Below are 18,885 nucleotides of genomic sequence, written 5' to 3'. Positions count from 1 at the left end.
ATGTGTGCCAGTTTACTCTCTGATTTACAGAGCAGGGGCTTCGCCCGTATGGGGCCCCTTTCATGCTCATGCATGTTGCTTGTGTATGTAGAGGTGTGTAATACGGAGCACCACCTCTTACATGAGCTCTGCTTTTAGGCCAGTAGGTGGGGTAATGGCTAAGGATCAAAACACTCTGGCCATGTGGTTAGAAGATGTAGCTATGCTACTTAACCTTGAATGAACCACTTACAGAACCAATTACAGAAGGTTGGTGGATGAACTAACAGGGTAACTCTTACAAAGAAAGTTACTTTAGACAAAAGTCATGGGGACAGCAGAGACCAAGAGTTTGTTTTAGCCAAACTCTGAATGTGACTTTTACAGTTTTTCTGAATTGCTAAAACGCATTTCCTAAAATCTCCTCTCCTTCCCATAGACCATCCAGGAATGTTAGAAGAAGGTCAGTGTTGTATGACCCAACAGTAATATGGCGGTGGACAACCCCATAGCTGCTGATGGTAGCGCATATGGTCACATTTCCACCATGCTGGCCAGGCACTTCTATAATGGCATGTTGACCAATTATGTTGCGAGCTCTCTTTCTCCTTTTTGCCAGATTGAATCCAGCTTCATCCATGAAGATATATTCATGAAGCCTCTCCATTGAGTCAAGTTCAAAAAGTCCCTATACACAATGAAAATAGAGTACACTCCATTCTGTGAATGACATACATAGTACAATATACTGTACATGCTAGTGCTGAGTTTACTGTAACAGTTTACTTACTTGCATAAGAACATAAGAAATTTACAAACGAGAGGAGGCCATTCGGCCCATCAAGCTCGTTTTGGGAGAACTTAACTAATAGCTCAGAGTTGTTAAAATCTTATCTAGCTCTGATTTAAAGGAACCCATGGTTTTAGCTTCCACTACACTAGCAGGAAGACTATTCCATACTCTAACTACACGCTGTGTAAAGAAGTGCTTCCTCAAATTTGTTTTAAAATGTTCTCCCGCTAATTTCCACTTATGGCCACGAGTTCTAGTATTTAGACTAATATTGAAATAGTCATTTGGCTGAACAGCATCCAGACCCATTAGAATCTTATTGATATTGTTGCTCTTTCACTCTTTCAGTGTTTCGCTCAAATGGTACCCTATAGGCTTGTTTCGACTCACATGGTTTATTCCATCAAAATGCACAATGTCTTCAGTAATCTGCTGTTGTATTTCACGCAGTCGTATTGCATTGTCTTGACGGACCATCTCAACAGTTACTGTCTTTTGAGAACATACATGTTCTTCCACCCCTATGTGACCGTCTTTCAATTCTGCAAAAAGATAATATTGTTAGAAGTATACATGTTGTATTGTAAATGTTCTCTGTACAAAAACAGATATAATACCGTAAGGAAATAATTTTTCGCTCTCCCCTTTCTAGAGTTTGGTGGAGTCATTTACTGACACTGAAATCATGGCGTAACTCTCAGAGACAGTAATACATTTTACCGGTTTTCTTCTCTGAAGGTCCTGACTATGGAACTGGATTAAATTTGGTTGCACACGTTGTGCCATTCTGGGTCCAAGTGACCACACTGCTAAATGTGTTTCGTGAATGAGAATGTGTTTAGAGTTTTGCTAATTGGGAGATTCAGATTTGCTAATTGTGTCTAACCGGATGAACAGTGTTTAAGATTTTGCCAACTGTGGGATTGATTTGATGTAGTTTTGGTAGTTGACATTTTAGTTTTTAAATTGAGGTTTAGTGTTTTAGCCATTCAGAAAAACTGTAAAAAAAAAAGAAGTTGTCCACCAAAAATGTTACCATACAATAATACTAAATCGATATGTAATGTTTGCAGTATTGTACTCCAAAAAGGTTATTGTAAAGGACAAAGAAAAAATCCATATGAGAGGCATATTACAGTAAAATGCTGAGCAATTGGAAGAATATTCATATTCATTCTGCCTCATCACCATGTCTCAGTGCTGGGTCAGGACAGAGGACTTTGTCTGCATCACAGGAAATGCTCTCCCTTGCTGGGCGATGCAGGACGAATCCTCTGTGTCGAAATTCAACTCACCTATGGCACTTGCCCTCTCATCCGGCATGTATTCTATGTTCCAGTCACTCTTTGGCTTCTTCTGATGTTTAGAAATGTGTGTAAACAGTTTTGAGTCATTGTGTTTAAATGATGACTACTGTGTTTAACTTTTGTGGCCTGTGTTTTCTATTTTGCATCAAATTTCACCACAGTACAAAATGAGTTTTGATGAATGAGAATGTGTTTAGAGTTTTACAAAAAGGGTGACTCAGATCTACGAATTGTGTCTATCTAGGTGAGCACTGTTTAAAGTTTTGCCAAACGAGTGACTGATTCAATAAATGAGTTTTGGTAATTGGCAGTTTTCTTCCAAGAATGAGGTTTAGTGTTTTAGCATTTCAGAAAAACTGTCATTAGCAAGTGTTTCTTGAAACTCTTTGTAACTAAAGTAGTTTGTAATCTCATTCATAAATTAGTGAGTGATCTGACCGCCTTATTTTTTTCTGCATCGTTCTTTGAACTTTGAACTTCTGCCTGCCCTTCTGTCAGAGATACTGTACAGAGCTCACCTGAACTAGATCACAAAAACACACTCACACTCTATTTAGCCCCAATAATGACGAAGATGATGATGATAATATTCACAATATAAAATTTTAATTTTCTGACCGCAGACTTGTTGTTGCTACTCTGAAGATTCAGCTTAGATCCAGTAGGCTACCACCTACTAGGAGAATAAGTCAGACTCCAAGATCAAGATGTTTCTGATGAGTTTGCACGCAGTTTGTGTGAGGAACTTGCAGACTTGGGTGCGACTGCTGACTCTAATGTGATGTGGGAGACCTTCCGTGATGAGACCCTGAAGGTTGTCGAGGGCTGTGTTGGTGTTGCCAGTGTTCCCAGAAGGAGGTGTTTCATCTCGCAGGGCACCCTGGATATTATCGAGAGGAGTCGCAGCGCACAGCTTGGTGGCAACTCCAGTCTGTACCGGGAAGGACCAAGAAGGATGGCTTTGAGGGCTCTGAGGGCAGATAAGGAGGCGTTTGTTAGACAAATTTGTGAGCAGGTGACACACCACCTGTGGTCTAGTGACCCACGCCTTGCTTACAGAGGAATCGAAACATTACGTACATCTGAATCTGTTCCTCGGAGGCTTGCAGTCAGGGCGAGTGATGGAACGTCCTTATGGATGATGCTGCAGTTGTGACCCATTGGGCCGGCTACTTTGAGCAGTTGTTTAAAGCTGACCCTCCAGTTAGGATGTTGGACATCTCTGGGTCCATGGTTCTCGAAGCTGATCCTCCTATCAGCTGTGGACCACCCAGTCTCACTGGGGGCAGAGAAGGCCGCAGGGATCTGTGGTATCCGGGGTGAACTTCTCCTGGCTGGTGCTAAGGCTGCCCTCCTGGTATTGCAGGTAATCTGTGGGACTTGTAGTCCCTATCTGGAAATGGAAGGGTGATCACCTGGATTGCGGCAGCTACAGGGGGATAACACTGCTTTCAGTGCCGGGTAAAGTTCTTGCTAGGGTCATCCTTAACAGGATCCGTGATCACTTGTTTGTTTGTCAGCGACCAGAGCAGTCTGGTTTTACGCCCAAGAAGTCTATCATTGACCGTATCCTTGCACAAAGGGTTCTCATGAAGCGCAAGCGTGAATTTTGCCAGAGGTTCTTTGCAGCCTTTATCGATTTTCGTAAAGCTTTCGACTCAAGTTGATCGAGTTGCCCTGTGGGACATCCTGAGACTTTGCGGGATCCCCCTGAAGTTGCTGGACATCATGGCCGGCCTGTACACTGGTACTGTGAATGTTGTGCAGCGTTCTTCCCAGTTGATTCTGGGGTTTGCCAAGGTTTGTTCTTTCTCCCACTCAATGCTTGTATGGACTGGGTGTTGGGCAGGGTCGTGGGGTCCAGCGGCTGTGGGGCGTCCGTTGGTGAAGAAAGATCTACTGATCTTGACTTTGCCAACGATGCTGTGATCTTAATGGAGTCAATGGAGGCTCTGATCGAGGCTCTCAAGAGACTGAGCGAGGAGTTTGCAGGTGTCCTGGATAAAGACCAAGATCCAGGCATTTAATGACTTCTTGGGCACAGCCATCAGTAGCGTGTCTGTCTGCGGGGAGAATGTCGACCTTTTCAAGAGATTTACCTACAGTACCTTGGCAGCGACATTCTTCCTATGAAGTCAGCAGATGGATTGGAAGAGCATGGGGTTCATGAGGTCACTGTAAAGGGGTGTGTGGCGCTCCTGATATCTTTGCAAAAGGACGAAGGTCCAAGTCTTTAGAGTCCTGGTGCTTCCTGTCTTGCTGTATGGCTGTAAGACATGGACGCTATCCAGTGACCTGAGATGAAGACTGGACTCCTTCAATACTGTGTCTCTTCAGAGAATCCTTGGGTACCGCTGGTTTGACTTGGTGTCGAATGAGCGGTTGCTAGAGGAGTCCCGAATGAGGCACATTACCTGCATTGTGAGGGAGCGTCACTTACGGCACTACGGCCATGTGGCGCGTTTCCCTGAGGGTGATCCGGCTCGCAGGATCCTCATTGCTGAGGACCCAAGCAGCTGGACCAGGCCAAGGGGACGCTCACGTAACACTTGGCTGCGGCAGATGGATGGCCATTTCTGGAAGGTGGAACTGGACCGTGTGTCTGCCTGGGGGGTCGCTGGCCAGGATCCTGAGGAGTTTCGCTGTGTGGTGGGTGCGGCAACACGCTGCATCAGCATATGCTCCCCTAACCTGACCTGACCTGACCTATAAATTAGTGCAAAAAAGGGTTGTGCATCATTCGGAACGGAACTGAGAATGGCCCTGAAATTCAAATGCAATTCTTGAAATTGAATTTGAATTTAAGGAAACAGAATTCAAATGGAATTGAGTGCCGATGCAGCTTAATATTTCAATATGAATGTTAATTTATTCAGTATATATTGAATCAATGTTATAAAAATGTCATGTTATTCAGAATAAAAGAATACACTGTATTACTGTAATACTGTATTCTTGGTCATCTGCTCAATAAGTTGCTTGTTTGGAGAAATGTTGCTTCACGTTGGGCTGCATTTCACCAAATTGTCATTGATTATCTCCATAAAACCAAGCATCCTGTCATGGTTTGTACCTATTTCACCATTGAAATACATGGGATCAACCTTCCTGTTATTGTCAGTCTGTACTTTTCTCACACGGAGGCTGCAGAGGAGCCAGCAAAGTACTACTTAAAGTTCATTCATTAATTCTGGAATAACAAAGATTTCTGGGAAACTCTTGTGAATCTCACTCATTGCCAATCACTACATCATCCGTTATCTTGTTTGTTATAAGACTAAGTTTGATCATTATCAGGACAGGCAGCACTGGTCAGTGACTCTGAGGCTGTCTGGGAGCCTGTCAGTCTGGAGGGATTGAGTGGGCCTGCAGTGAGCATAAGCTGAGGTCAGCGACAAAGATTATCCAGACTGAAGTCAATGGCACAAATTAATTCAGGCTATAACTTGGACATTACCTAGACGTTTTTCATATGTTTCAAAACTCATGCCATCCATCCATCCGTCCATCCAGCCGTCTTTCTAGCCACGTGTCCTGGCCAGGGTTGCAGCATGATCCTGGGGTACACCCTGACCAGTCCATCGTGGAGAATGTACACATGCCTGCAGCCCAAAGAAATCTGGCGAGGCCCCGCCGGAGCCGCCAGCAGCCAGGGACAGGATGTTGTCATGGTATCTTTTCGTGAGTCGGACTGGTGACGAGGACTGGCTGTTCAGTCTGCAGAGTTCTCCTCAGGCTTAAATGGAAGAAAGACTGAGCAGGATAAAGACAACCATTTACCTCTATAGAGCAAAACTGAAATTCTGGGCAGAACAGGATGCGACGGCACCTGTGGCGTATTCAGAGGACCCTGCGCCTGGGAGACAGAGCCTAAGAAGCATCTGAACCAATGAACATAACCACCTCAACCATGATCTCTTTGGGTGAAATGATGAACTTCCTTTTATTGTATATTTGAATACTCTAATTCAGAAGTACAATGAGACTAAAAACAGTTAATGCTACTGAGTCATTTCCTTTAAAGGCTTTTTATAATATCTGATTGCTTAGAAAAATTAAACTGTCTCAGAGCCTCTGGCTGTTCTCCCGCTGTCCCTCCACTCCCTCTCTCTCACTCTTCTATCCCTCCTCTCCCTCCCTCTGATTTTTCTCCCGCTGTCCCTCCTCTCCCTCCCTCTGACTTTTCTCCCGCTATCCCTCCTCTCCCTTTCTCTGACTTTTCTCCCGCTGTCCCTCCTCTTCCTCCCTCCGACATTTCTCCTGCTGCCCATCCTCTCCCTCTCTTTGACTTTTCCCCCGCTGTCCCTCCTCTCCCTCTCTTTGACTTTTCCCCCACTGTCCCTCCTTTCCCTCCATCTGACTTTTCTCCTGCTGTCTCTCCTCTCCCTCCCTCCGACTTTTCTCCCGCTGTCCCTCCTCTCCCTTTCTCTGACTTTTCTCCCGCTGTCCCTCCTCTCCCTCCCTCCGACATTTCTCCTGCTGTCCATCCTCTCCCTCTCTTTGACTTTTCCCCCGCTGTCCCTCCTCTCCCTCTCTTTGACTTTTCCCCCGCTGTCCCTCCTCTCCCTCCCTCTGATTTTTCTCCCGCTGTCCCTCCTCTCCCTCCCTCTGACTTTTCTCCCGCTATCCCTCCTCTCCCTTTCTCTGACTTTTCTCCCGCTGTCCCTCCTCTTCCTCCCTCCGACATTTCTCCTGCTGCCCATCCTCTCCCTCTCTTTGACTTTTCCCCCGCTGTCCCTCCTCTCCCTCTCTTTGACTTTTCCCCCACTGTCCCTCCTTTCCCTCCATCTGACTTTTCTCCTGCTGTCTCTCCTCTCCCTCCCTCCGACTTTTCTCCCGCTGTCCCTCCTCTCCCTTTCTCTGACTTTTCTCCCGCTGTCCCTCCTCTCCCTCCCTCCGACATTTCTCCTGCTGTCCATCCTCTCCCTCTCTTTGACTTTTCCCCCGCTGTCCCTCCTCTCCCTCTCTTTGACTTTTCCCCCGCTGTCCCTCCTCTCCCTCCCTCTGATTTTTTTCCCGCTATCCCTCCTCTCCCTCCCTCTGACTTTTCTCCCGCTATCCCTCCTCTCCCTTTCTCTGACTTTTCTCCCGCTGTCCCTCCTCTCTCTCCCTCCGATTTTTTCCCCGCTATCCCTCCTCTCCCTCCCTCTGACTTTTCTCCCGCTATCCCTCCTCTCCCTTTCTCTGACTTTTCTCCCGCTGTCCCTCCTCTCCCTCCCTCCGACATTTCTCCTGCTGTCCATCCTCTCCCTCTCTTTGACTTTTCCCCCGTTGTCCCTCCTCTCCCTCTCTTTGACTTTTCCCCCGCTGTCCCTCCTCTCCCTCCCTCTGACTTTTCTCCCGCTATCCCTCCTCTCCCTTTCTTTGACTTTTCCCCCACTGTCCCTCCTCTCCCTCCCTCTGACTTTTCTCCTGCTTTCTCTCCTCTCCCTCCCTCCGACTTTTCTCCCACTGTCCCTCCTCTCCCTCTCTTTGACTTTACCCCCGCTGTCCCTCCTCTCCCTTCCTCTGACATTTCTCCTGCTATCCATCCAATCCCTCTCTTTGACTTTTCCCCTGTTGTCCCTCCTCTCCCTCTCTTTGACTTTTCCCCCGCTGTCCCTCCTCTCCCTCCCTCTGATTTTTTTCCCGCTATCCCTCCTCTCCCTCCCTCTGACTTTTCTCCCGCTATCCCTCCTCTCCCTTTCTCTGACTTTTCTCCCGCTGTCCCTCCTCTCCCTCCCTCCGATTTTTTTCCCGCTATCCCTCCTCTCCCTCCCTCTGACTTTTCTCCCGCTATCCCTCCTCTCCCTTTTTTCTGACTTTTCTCCCGCTGTCCCTCCTCTCCCTCCCTCCGACATTTCTCCTGCTGTCCATCCTCTCCCTCTCTTTGACTTTTCCCCTGTTGTCCCTCCTCTCCCTCTCTTTGACTTTTCCCCCGCTGTCCCTCCTCTCCCTCCCTCTGACTTTTCTCCCGCTATCCCTCCTCTCCCTTTCTCTGACTTTTCTCCCGCTGTCCCTCCTCTCCCTTTCTCTGACTTTTCTCCTGCTGTCCATCCTCTCCCTCTCTTTGACTTTTCCCCCGCTGTCCCTCCTCTCCCTCTCTTTGACTTTTCCCCCACTGTCCCTCCTCTCCCTCCCTCTGACTTTTCTCCCGCTGTCCCTCCTCTCCCTCCCTCCGACTTTTCTCCCGCTGTCCCTCCTCTCCCTTTCTCTGACTTTTCTCCCACTGTCCCTCCTCTCCCTGTCTTTGACTTTTCCCCCGCTGTCCCTCCTCTCCCTTTCTCTGACTTTTCTCCCGCTGTCCCTCCTCTCCCTCCCTCCGACATTTCTCCTGCTGTCCATCCTCTCCCTCTCTTTGACTTTTCCCCTGCTGTCCCTCCTCTCCCTCTCTTTGACTTTTCCCCCACTGTCCCTCCTCTCCCTCCCTCTGACTTTTCTCCTGCTGTCTCTCCTCTCCCTCCCTCCGACTTTTCTCCCGCTGTCCCTCCTCTCCCTTTCTCTGACTTTTCTCCCGCTGTCCCTCCTCTCCCTCTCTTTGACTTTTCCCCCGCTGTCCCTCCTCTCCCTCTCTTTGACTTTTCCCCCGCTGTCCCTCCTCTCCCTTCCTCTGACTTTTCCCCCTGCTGTCCCTTGTAGGAATTATTAGCTCAGGTAATTTTAATATTCTCCACCAATATGTTTGAAATTAATTAAAGTTTAATTAATTATTATTTAATGCTGATTATTAACCAATCGTTATGCCGAATGGTCGGCTCCTCCAAACTCAATTGCGGTATCCCTGTGAGTCTGTTAATGTGAGACTTAAATGGGATTCACTAATTACCAGTATCGCTTAGTAACCTGGGTTAGAAGGCTCATCCAGCGAGCTGCATCACCAGGTAATGTAAACGATTGGTAGCGAAGCTCCCCTCACGGCCGATGAGAGAGAATCTCACGATGTTTCAGGCGAGTTTGAGGTTCAGAGCGTGTAGCAAGATCGCACAGAGGCAGGAACTTAGTGTGAGTACTCAATGACGGAGGCTGAAGTTGTGTAAAAGACATGCATTTATTCCTAACTAACACTACAACTAACATAAGACAGACATTACACCTAACACAAACAATAAACACGAAATAACGGAATAAAACAAACGATGTAATTATGAAAATGCAATTACCGGATTTAAATGAGTAACCTTAAATGGGAAATACTGTTCTGCAAAGCAAGCACAGTTTGTGGAAACACGACCCTAAAGTCTTATAGCAGGTTAACAGAACAGCTTAAGTTGTTAGAATGAAAGGAAGCTGGTTTACTTGGTTGAAGAGTGGGGGGGGGTCTTGGCAGTTGATGGCAGAGCTGCTGAGTTGATGGCACTCAGGAAGGCGCGGCGTTTGGAGCAGTGGAGTGGAGTCCCTTTAGATTCTCTCTCCTGGTGAAGCTTTGTCTTGGGTGCTGTTCTCTGTTCAGCTGGGCCTTCACCGGAGGGCTTCTTGTGGGCTTCTCTCCTCCCGGGCTGATGTTCTCCTTTGGGCTGATGGTTATTCTCTGCGCACCTTTGTTCTGAGGTGCTAGATTTTTATGGTCTAAAGTTCATGAATAGGGATGACCAGGAATTCGACTCCTGGCCCAATGGCTGGCCATCCATTTGGCGGGCTTTCAGAAGGGGGTCTGTATCAGTCCTTTTGGGATTTATGGCCCGACTGATTCTCCCTTTACTGATGATTTTCATTAAGCTGTTATAACTTTTGATACATCCACTTTTATGGTAATCACTGACCAGATTTGGAATCAGGGGTGATTAACAATCAGTTTGACACCAAATATGCCATACCAGCTTCACAGGTACATACCTTATACCATCTGTATTAATTGATTAAACAATTAATTATTTTATCTATGTGACTGATTCACATCAGTATAGGATACAGGTGTTTTGGGTTGCACCTCAACAGATGTTACACTTTGTGCAGATATTACATTAAATATTCATATTACAAACAGCACATCTTATCCATAGATAGGCGTGGCCGTTAGTTTGTGGTAATATCAATATAAGTTGCACATCTGGAAAAAACATATTTTGTTTGGTGTGGCTTATGCCAATTCATCTTCTCCAGAATGGATAAAATACACCTTAATTCAGTTCTTTTAACATAGCATGGTAGAAACAAAGAAACTTGGTGACGGTCCACCAAGATCAGATAAGGACCACAAAGGAATGTTGGAAGAGAAGGGGGGGTTTTAACACAGAAGACTCTCTAAAAGTTAGGACACATTGGTTACTCTCACTTTTCCAGATTCTTCTGGTATACCATGAGAACATATATACAATGGTAGCTATACCTATCTATTTATTTAAATTTATATGTGTTCAAGTGCAAAGGGGTGAAATAGGTGATACTCCGTGAACATGGTTATAAGGGTGGCACACAAAACACTAAGATTGTCTAAGGACACATACAAACATAACGTATCTGTATATTGAGACTAGTAGTCGTGAGTAAATCAATATACAGGGTATACAAAAGCCAAACTTAAATTAAACTTTCTTTTAGGGTGTTCGTCTGTTGGGTGAAGCAGAGTGTATGGGGAGGGGGTTGTGTGCCAAGTCGAGGGACCCCTGTCCATGAAGTCCACTTTGCTTGTCTGTAGGTCCCTAAATCTTTGGGCAATAAACGTTGGAGTGCTGGCCTCCCTTGTTATCTGTGTGTGTGTGTTCATGTGTGTAACCCCCCTTTGGTGCCTCTCATACCAGGCTCGGCCTTGTCTCAGGCCACCTGGAATTTAGGCCCTGCGATATGTGCATGTGTGATCCTACACCCTCCTCTCCCTTTTCCCCCGCTGTCCCTCCTCTCCCTCTCTTTGACTTTTCCCCCGCTGTCCCTCCTCTCCCTTTATCTGACTTTTCTCCCGCTATCCCTCCTCTCCCTCCCTCTGACTTTTCTCCCGCTATCCCTCCTCTCCCTCCCTCTGACTTTTCTCCCACTGTCCCTCCTCTCCCTCCCTCTGACTTTTCTCCCGCTGTCCCTCCTCTCCCTCTCTTTGACTTTTCCCCCGCTGTCCCTCCTCTCCCTCTCTTTGACTTTTCCCCCGCTGTCCCTCCTCTCCCTCTCTTTGACTTTTCCCCCGCTGTCCCTCCTCTCCCTTTCTCTGACTTTTCTCCCGCTGTCCCTCCTCTCCCTTCCTCCGACATTTCTCCTGCTGTCCCTCCTCTCCCTCTCTTTGACTTTTCCCCCGCTATCCCTCCTCTCCCTTTCTTTGACTTTTCCCCCACTGTCCCTCCTCTCCCTCCCTCTGACTTTTCTCCTGCTGTCTCTCCTCTCCCTCCCTCCGACTTTTCTCCCGCTGTCCCTCCTCTCCCTTTCTCTGACTTTTCTCCCGCTGTCCCTCCTCTCCCTCTCTTTGACTTTTCCCCCGCTGTCCCTCCTCTCCCTCTCTTTGACTTTTCCCCCGCTGTCCCTCCTCTCCCTTCCTCTGACTTTTCCCCCTGCTGTCCCTTGTAGGAATTATTAGCTCAGGTAATTTTAATATTCTCCACCAATATGTCTCTTTGACTTTTCCCCCGCTGTCCCTCCTCTCCCTTTCTCTGACTTTTCCCCCACTGTCCCTCCTCTCCCTCCCTCTGACTTTTCTCCCGCTGTCCCTCCTCTCCCTCCCTCTGACTTTTCTCCCACTGTCCCTCCTCTCCCTCCCTCTGACTTTTCTCCTGCTGTTCCTCCTCTCCCTCCCTCTGACTTTTCTCCTGCTGTTCCTCCTCTCCCTCCCTCTGACTTTTCTCCTGCTGTTCCTCCTCTCCATCTCTCTGAGTTTTCTCCTGCTATAGCTTTCTTATATCTTTTGATGGTTATATCCCTCTTCCAGTGCTATATTTTGTTATATATTTAAATCCCCTGAAACATGTACATATAACGATCCCGTGGGGATGTTTACGTATTTTATGGATAGTTTGTGTAATTGATAGAGCTCTTACAGGAGGTTTTAGTCCTGTTCTATTTTCTGCTGTACTGGAACTAATCAATGCATAGCTTTTCATGTATAAACACATGTAATTCGACCAGCTGCTTCTTAGGGTTGTCTTATCTTCTCTGTATAAGGGGTGTGTGTTAATGTGGGGTGTGTGTCAAAGCTTTTATATAAACCACCTCTATGTCAACTGGCATAACAGATCATGGTCCTGGGGTGTTGTCATGGCGATGGCCTCGTAGCTCAGTGCCACTTTTCAGTGCCAGCTGATGGGAACTGTGAGCGTCTGTGTACTTCTCAGTACTCACCGTGACATGCTGAGTGATGTTCTCCACACTCACCGTGACATCCTGATCGATCTTCTCAGCACTCACCGTGACATCCTGATCGATGTTCTCAACACTCACCGAGACATCCTGATCGATGTTCTCAACACTCACCGTGACATGCTGATCGATGTTCTCAACACTCACCGTGACGTGCTGAGTGATCTGTCAACACTCACCATGACATGCTGAGTGATCTTCTCCACACCCACCATGACGTGCTGAGCGACCTTGTCAACTCTCACCGTGATATCCTGAGCGATCTTCTCAGCACTCACCGTGACATCCTGATCGATGTTCTCAACACTCACCGAGACATCCTGATCGATGTTCTCAACACTCACCGTGACATGCTGATCGATGTTCTCAACACTCACCGTGACGTGCTGAGTGATCTGTCAACACTCACCATGACATGCTGAGTGATCTTCTCCACACCCACCATGACGTGCTGAGCGACCTTGTCAACTCTCACCGTGATATCCTGAGCGATCTTCTCAGCACTCACCGTGATATCCTGAGCGATCTTCTCAGCACTCACCGTGACGTGCTGAGCGATCTTGTCAACACTCACCATTGCATCCTTAGAGATCTTCACTACACACACAATAACACCCGGAGTGACCTTTCCCGCACTCTTTGTGACATCTTGAGTGATCTCCCCATTCACTGTGATTTACTGAGTGATATTTGTTTTACTCCATTCTACAGGCAATGGGAGCAGCTGCAGAGATGTTAATTACTGTTCTGCATGTCTGAGTGGGTCATTTGTGAGCATGCATGATAATGAGGAGACGTGGATGATTTGCAAATGGGTCAGGGCTAGCAGGAGCACTTCCTGCAGGGAGTGGCTCTACAAGCATTGATGCCCAATGCACCAGTGGTGTTTTGTTTTATTCCTATCCATGGTGCCAGAGAAGCGGACATACTGTTTACAGAGGTGAGCCGAGGAAGGGGAATCCTTATCTCCAGCCTTGGGACTGATTTACACCTCAAAATGGACAGTGGGAGAAAAGTCAGAGAGAGCAAGAGGAGGGACAGCGGGAGAAAAGACAGAGGGAGGGAGAGGAGGGATAGAAGGAGAAAAGTCAGAGGGAGGGAGAGGAGGGAGAAAGAAAGATTGCAGGAAAATAGTGAGCGGGATTACTCCATCACTCTTACCCTCGCAGTGAGGATGTGGTCTAGCAGCCGACACTTGGCACTTCAGTGGAATGACAGCCTGCGTGGGGGCAGCAGGGGGCAAAGCCGGCCTCGTCCATTAGCCTGACATGCTGAGCATGGCACACGCAAACACACACTGGCCCTCACACACAGGTACAGTGCAGAAGTACAGCAGTGAAAGAGCCTGCTGGAAGCTCTGTGTGAACAAATGCAGACAGAAATACAAGCAGTCACACTCCTGATATCTCCTCATTACACTGCCAGTGTCTTGGTGACACCTGGCAGTATGCCAACACCACTGTATATTTCCAGGGTTACCACTGCATTATTAAAGCCACTGTTAACCTTTATGCGGCTGATTTTTAAATTTAAATCTCAAGACTTCCCGTTTACAGTGCAGTTTGTCTCCCACATGCATTATTTTCCATTTCTTTAACTGAGCTAATAACTAAATTGCACTTAATTACGCTTAATTTTGCTTTACTCAATTCCCCAGTAATGAGATGCCTTATTGAGAATTTAAATGCAGATCTTCACTGCTTTTCTGGTTTAGCTTGCTTAGATTATGCATATTCTTCAGTGGGGGGCTTGGTGGGGGGCAGTGTTGGCTCACACCTGCAAGGTTGGGGGTTCAAATGCCTGCTCTCTCTATGTGGAATTTTCACGATCTCCCTGGATCATCCCTGCTGAAAAAACCAGCCTGACCAATTTAAGATGGTTTAGCTGGTCGAACAATATATGATCGCTGACCAGTTTAAAGTATCCCATATGAAAAAAAAACATGTGATTCATATAAGGCTGTCGAGCATTTTTCTTATTTCAATTATATTTGACGATGCATGATGTTTTTATAAGTTCACTACCAGTCAGTGTTTTATCTAGTATGATTATGGCCACATTCATACCAGTAACCTCACTTGGCATGTGAGGGACTCAGGAGAAAAACTTACAGGAAAAAAACAAAATTTTCATTGTACCATTCATGATAACATATAGCGTTAGTAGGAAATACATGTTTATTACATGTTGTTTCTTAATAAACAATTATATCGCTTTATATTATTCTAGTGAAAGACATCTATGATCTCTGCACATTCAGTTGGTTTAATCAGACATGAGAATTTGTTGTGCTCTCAGAACACAAAGTGGATGCATCAACTATAAAAGGATGTTTCATTTTCAAAATACTCATTCTAGTCGTGTGAAACCTCTGTCCATGATTCAACTGAGTTCATTCAAAGAATCATGTATTAAAGAATAATACTGACAAAACATCCCTTTAATATGCATTGTACATCAATGTAGTACTTAAATATTTGATAAAACATTAATTTAATATGTATTTTACATTAATTATGGACGTATACGTCTAATGACACATTAAGTTAATATGCATTGTATATTTATTTTGAATGTCATATAATGTCTTAGATTATTTTTAACAAACTTTTCCATATGGGATGTTTTTGCTTGATGGTTTGATAGTTTAGCTGGTCGCACCAGCATGAGCAACTGGGTACCCACCCAGTTAAACCATCAGAGCAGCAGGAGCTGGGAGATGGCCACATTAGACCAGCTAAAACCAGCTACCTGCATAGGCAGGTTTTTAGCTGTTTTTTTCAGCTGGGATGTGACCTGTGTGGACTGATGTCCCATCCTGAGTGTAGCCCCAGTTTGTGCCCTCTGCTGCCTGGGAGAGGCTCCGGCTCCCCCACACTCCTCCCCCAGCCTCTTCAGTACTCAGCCTGGAGGTTCCTGACTTCTCTCTCATCCTCTTTGTCCCCCAAGGTCTCTGAACGGCAGCCATGCCTCTAGTGAAGAGGAGCATCGAGCCCCGGCATCTGTGTCGAGGAGCTCTGCCCCAAGGGGTCAGCAGCGAGCTGGAATGTGTCACCAACACCACCTTGGCGGCCATTATTAAGCAGCTGGGGAACCTAAGTGAGTGCGCCGCCCTGCTGGCCCAAGACTGCAGTGTTGCAGAACCACTATAAATAGTGAATCACAGTGGAGCATGTGAGAGACGATTTAACACACATTTTTTTTTTGATTGGTTAATTCTCTTACAATTTTAATTACACGCTTAGTTGTTTTTCAATGCAGTACTAATGAAGACTGATGATGTTATGTTTTGCTTTTAAAGTCTTCAGGGTTAGTTTCTGATTATTCCTAATGCATCTTCAGTGGTTTGATTCCCTTGTGAGTCTGCATGTGACTGAGGGGCTGGAGATGTTGTGAATGGAGTCTGTGTTTCTACCGGCCCGCTTTATCCGCTCCAATAATCCAAAGGGCCATGTTTTTTATGGGGGGGGGGGGGGGGGGGGGGCAAACATAGAGGGATCAAACAGCTCCTCTGAGGCCGCCGTCCTGTTGCCTGGAATGCCCCCCCCCCCCCGGCTCATGGTGTCACCTGCGATTATCAGCCATATGAAGTGAGGCTCATTTTCATGCACATTCAGACCTCGGTGTCATTAGCTAGAGACGCCATCGTTTAATGAAGCAGAATAAGAAAAAGCAATTCTTACTTTGTAAGTTCCGGATATCTGGCACCCCGATTGGATAAGCAACTGTAGGCCGTTAATCCATCCAGTCGGGTGAATTTCTGTGTTTGAAGAAATCAAACCTTTTCTAGCCTTAGTGAGTCTCTGGAGCTTCCTGTTCCTGTGTCAGGACAAGGGGAAATTAGTTGGTGCTTTGGAGCAGAGCAGAGATGCAGTGGAAAGGCAGACTCTTGCTGAATCAGGAGAAGGTTCACGTTCACATTACCTCACTGCGCTGAATAATGCATGCATGTATCAATCGCCGGAGCGGGCCCAACATCCGTTTTGTGGGTTCCTTTGGATTGATTGCCCGAACGGGACACTTAAGATGAAAAGTGAGCAGTGAGGGGAGGCGTACGTGAAGGCCGGCGAGGATCTGACGCCTCTTCCCCTGTGTGTGTGTGGTTGTGTAACCATAGGCAGGCACGCCGAGGACGTCTTTGCTGAGCTGTTTATTGAGGCCAACAGCTTCTACATGCGGATGAGCAGCCTGCAGGAGAAGGTCGACCTGCTGGCCGTCAGAGTCACCCAGCTGGACTCTACCGTGGAAGAAGGTGGGTGTCTGCGCTGTGTCGCTGCAGGACCTGCGCAGCTGCATGCCTATGCTGCTGTGTGCCAGCTCTCAGCTCTTCTTATTCTTGGTTTTTCTGGGGGGGGGCACACATATGCATTTATATTTTATTTAGCAAACACTTTTATCCAAAGCGACCTTCATGTTTGAGGAAGTAGGGCCAGACGGTCCTTGGAGCAGTAGGAGGTTAGGGGCCTCGCTCAGGGGCCCGATGATGACATCACTCTGCCGGTGAACACCGGCACAGTGCCGCTAACCCGCTAAGCCACGTGCCACAGCGTCACACCATCGGTGTCTACAGGCAGAGCCGCAGATTCATTAGTCAGGGGGATGAGGTCGACATTCAGAGACGGGGAACGCGATTGCGAAGTTGGTGCGTGCGATCTCCCTAAAACGAACAATTACACGCAACGTTATTCGGAGCTCGGACTCGGTAACCGAGCCTCTCTCTGCTTGCTCTCGCTGTTTTCTTCATCTCACGCCTGGTCTGTTTTCCGCTCTCGTCATTCTCCCTGCTCGTTCATTGTGCCGTGACCTACTTTTGTGAGCCTGGGTGGATTGGTGGCGGGGGGGGGGGAGGGGTTGGGGGGGGATGGAGGAGGGGGTTAGCTGTTACTGCTACTTGTTTTGGTTCCCTTCAGTGTTCCACTGGCCTCATTAATCTGCTCCAGCATTTGAAGGAATGCAGGCATTCACTCATTGATGCACTATGTCTAGCCTGGCAATACCTCCCTGGCTACCCGGTGCCCATTACCCCAGGGTATCCCCGCCTCCTGTCTGGGAGAGAGAGCTGATAGGTGGAGCCTGTGAGACGGACAGAATCAGGCGTCCCAATGGCAGCTCCGGGTCTCTAGGTCTTTGGCGCCCTCTGCAGCACGGACTGGGAACAGAATAGGTGGCACTAACACTGATGTTACAGTTTCTCTTGTAGTAGCTGTTCATGCAGATAAATCTGCAAACTAAGACAGTGAAAAACTCAGAGTTAGAGGCTGTTCTAACCCCCCCAACCCCCCCCCCACCACCACCTTTTATCCCAGCATGCTTTGCAGGAGAACCGAATTAGATTAAAAACAACACAATAACTCAGTTTGAGTGCGAGGCGATTCAGCCATCAGCGTGCCACATGTCAGCAGGGAGAGGATGCGGGGATGCGGGCTTGGAGCAAAAATCCAATATCAGCGAGTTACAGATTAGGAGCAAACTGGACTTTGAGCCAGCTTGAGTCTCTTAGAGGGAGGGGCCCGGAGGTCCCCGAGGGAGACTGCGAGAGATGGGGAGCAGATCGCCAGGGCGAAGGCGGGCGGAGGCCCAGAGCCCAGCGCCACCAGAGGCGGCGACGAGAAACGGGCATTTTCAGTCTGGGGACACATTCATGAGCTGAGGCCTCCCGTCTCTGACGCCGAGCAGCAGTTAAGGGAGAAATTGCCCAATAAACCTCTACTTGGGGAATGAATCTCTTTATCTCTGTATTTATGTACCCATAGCTAGAACAGATGATATTCATCATTAAATTAATCTAACGTCTATATTTATGGCTACAGTCATTAGACAGGCTGCCGCGGTGCTTCAGCGGGGGCCTTTGGCATTGGTGTGCGCCCTGTGGTAGACTGTGCCCCCCCCCCCACCCCCGTAGTGGCTGGGAGATGGATGCATGGTTGTCCGGTGTTTTATTAAGACAGTCAATTAAAACTATGTGCACTGTAGTCTTATTATTCTAGTAAGACCCATTTCTCAGACGTGCATTTCTCCCGGGAAGCCTCGTTTCAGGCCATCGCCAAGGTGCCCCTGTGCAAAGGACACCAGTGCATTTACAGGCACGTGAGCGTACTGTGGGGGCTCAGTCTTTAAACTTAATAAGGTTTGCACTAGATAAAGCCAAAAGTGCCACTTTAATGATCTTTTTAGCTAGCATCTCCTGGGTAGAGTATCCTGGTCTTGCCCCTGATGGCCGAGCTATCTGTGACACCTCCATGGAGGCTCTGGAGAATGTGAGCAGAGAGGGGGTGTGGCTTTGTGTGTCCCTTAAGGCCACTCCCCCAGCACCTTTGCTCATTAATAATGCAGAAAAGGCCCCTCTCTGCTGGCTGTGATCTCAGAGGAGGTGTGTCTGGTGTCTTCCATAGGCCACTCCCCCATGCTGCTGCTCATTAATAATGCATAGCTGACCTCTCCCTGGCTTTTTCAAGCGCCCCCCCCCCCCCCCCACCCCAGCTCCACTGCTCATTAATAATGTATATATGCCGCCTCCATAGCCCCCTTTAACATTAACACCATCAGAAGGGACAT

The 18,885-nt window shown here is 47.5% G+C and overlaps 1 protein-coding gene across 2 annotated transcripts in view; it reads left to right on the top strand.

Annotated features, from left to right (window-relative positions):
• LOC111856907 (actin-binding protein WASF3-like) overlaps positions 1-18,885 on the top strand; it is a 48,808-nt gene that overhangs the window by 17,261 nt on the left and 12,662 nt on the right. For both annotated transcript variants that reach the window (XM_023837216.2, XM_023837217.2), the window contains exons 2-3: positions 15,280-15,429; positions 16,448-16,582. In XM_023837216.2, the coding sequence (XP_023692984.1) occupies positions 15,297-15,429; positions 16,448-16,582 (268 nt within the window). In that variant the 5' untranslated portion in view covers positions 15,280-15,296. The remainder of the gene's footprint in view (positions 1-15,279; positions 15,430-16,447; positions 16,583-18,885) is intronic.

This window comes from Paramormyrops kingsleyae, chromosome 24 (genome assembly GCF_048594095.1).
Source record: "Paramormyrops kingsleyae isolate MSU_618 chromosome 24, PKINGS_0.4, whole genome shotgun sequence".
In the NCBI taxonomy this organism is placed as follows: Eukaryota; Metazoa; Chordata; class Actinopteri; order Osteoglossiformes; family Mormyridae; genus Paramormyrops; species Paramormyrops kingsleyae.
This window is presented reverse-complemented; position numbering and strand designations above follow the sequence as displayed.